The 1,748-nt window shown below is 33.9% G+C and overlaps 1 protein-coding gene across 1 annotated transcript; it reads right to left on the minus strand.

The window, feature by feature from the left end:
- Window positions 1-346: 346 nt before the first annotated feature.
- On the minus strand, window positions 347-1,353 carry LOC128188603 (small nuclear ribonucleoprotein Sm D3-like). Its single transcript, XM_052859767.1, has 2 exons — window positions 889-1,353; window positions 347-716 (listed from the first exon to the last, which is right to left on the minus strand). Exons 1-2 carry the CDS (start codon window positions 1,199-1,201, stop codon window positions 634-636), a joined length of 396 nt encoding a protein of 131 aa, XP_052715727.1. The 5' UTR covers window positions 1,202-1,353; the 3' UTR covers window positions 347-633.
- Window positions 1,354-1,748: the final 395 nt, after the last annotated feature.

The following is a 1,748-nucleotide window of genomic DNA, read 5'->3' on the forward strand; positions in this document are numbered from 1 at the left end:
TGACAACAATTAGTACCATTAAATTCCTCATGCAATTTACAACTGATATACCCTCTATACTTGCCTAGACTTTCTCCTAAACATGCTACAAACCTTGAAAAATCAAGTATCTTAAATTAACAGAGATAGAGAATTGCCATTTATTTTGCATGTGATGGTGTTTAAAAGACTATCAGGGGCAAGTTAAAAGACAATATCAGTAGTAAATTGCATTTAATGGTACTAAAACTACCAAATTTTTCACAGAATTTACAGACCTGCAGTTATATATATAAAGAGAAACTAAAAGTCTAAAAAGAAAAAAAAATAGACTCCCACGTTCATTAATTAAAACATTGAAAGATAGTACTGTCATTTAGATTTAATCACAAGTCTACAAAAAAAATACAATAAAAAACAATACATATATACAACATATTGTACTCCTTCACAAGTTGTGATTTTTCATGTTCAAGTCTGTCTATGAAATATATGCAATAGGAATGAACATGATGTGCGCAGTGTTCTTTTTCTTTCTGACACCAATTCATGGACAGAATAACATTCCTCTGCATGCCATGAAGATAAAAAGGTGCACTTCCTGCACAAACAATGAAAATGTAATGAATTGTCCAGATGCATAATGGATATTGTTTAACGACGACGATTCTGATACATGTTTCCACCTCCTCCTCCTCTTGGACCCCCTGGCCCTCCTCGTCCTCTGCCTCTGGCAGCTGAAATATAAGAGCAACATGATAGGAGATAGCATGAAAGCAGACCCTGCAAATAATAGGTATTATTTGACATTTACAATTTCCACAAAATGCAACAGTATTGACAACTTGACACTTATACTTCCTAGTATCAAACTTTTAAATCTTGAATTTAACATCTGTAAAACCATACCTTGTGTTCGAAGAATTGCAGATTTTCCTCTGTTCGCTGAGCCCCCTTTTCCTTGTACTCTTTTAAACATGGGTGCATTTTTCAACATATCTGGTAATATTAAAAATCTGATTTTGCTGCCTCTCAGGTAAACGTTTTCTAGTTGTGCCACACGGCCATCTCTGTATGTAACTGTTATAGCCGACATCTGACAGTTCATATTATCTTCTGCTTCGACAAGTTTACCTCTGTAAACTTCGCCGGTTGTTGTTTCACATGTCACAATGTGTCCTTCTGCTTCGTGCAGAACCTTAATTGGCACTCCTATAGACATTGCAAACACTTGGGTTCCTTTCCGAGTAAAGGTATAATCACTTTGTGCCTATTTTGAAGGCAGATGGGCCTAGATTTTAAAAGAACCTTTTGTTTTGATTCAGCTATGGCGCCTAAGAGAACGCTACAAGAACGTTTACTTCCGGCCTAACAGATATTAGCTAACTTAATCGCTGACCTATTCCTATTCTAATACCAGTCAAATAGGGATAATTTACGTTGAATGGAGGTTAGTGAATTAAAAAAAACTTAATCTAAATTAAACAGATAAACCGAGTTGCTTCTGTTGTTTCATTAATGTAAAAAAAAAACTATATCGAACAAAAAATAAAGCACAGGGTATTTTTTCCGTCAAATAAAAGCCACCCGGGGTTAAAAAAAATCTTTAAACGTAAATTTAAGATTTATGCACTTAGAGTTTTAGCCGCAATGATATAACTTTTTTAGCATAAAATTAATCTAATTAATCAATTAAAACAATGAAACCGAATTGCTTCTCTTGATTCATTAACAAATCATTTACTAGTAGGCATAAACAACTAAAATAT

Source organism: Crassostrea angulata, chromosome 6 (assembly GCF_025612915.1).
Source record: "Crassostrea angulata isolate pt1a10 chromosome 6, ASM2561291v2, whole genome shotgun sequence".
Classification (NCBI taxonomy): Eukaryota; Metazoa; Mollusca; class Bivalvia; order Ostreida; family Ostreidae; genus Magallana; species Magallana angulata.

Coding starts and splice junctions, on each gene's coding strand:
- LOC128188603 (XM_052859767.1), bottom strand. CDS start 1,201: ATGTCTATAGGAGTGCCAATTAAGGTTCTGCACGAAGCAGAAGGACAC. Junction 717..888: donor TGCAATTCTTCGAACACAAG/GTATGGTTTTAC, acceptor CTTATATTTCAG/CTGCCAGAGGCAGAGGACGA.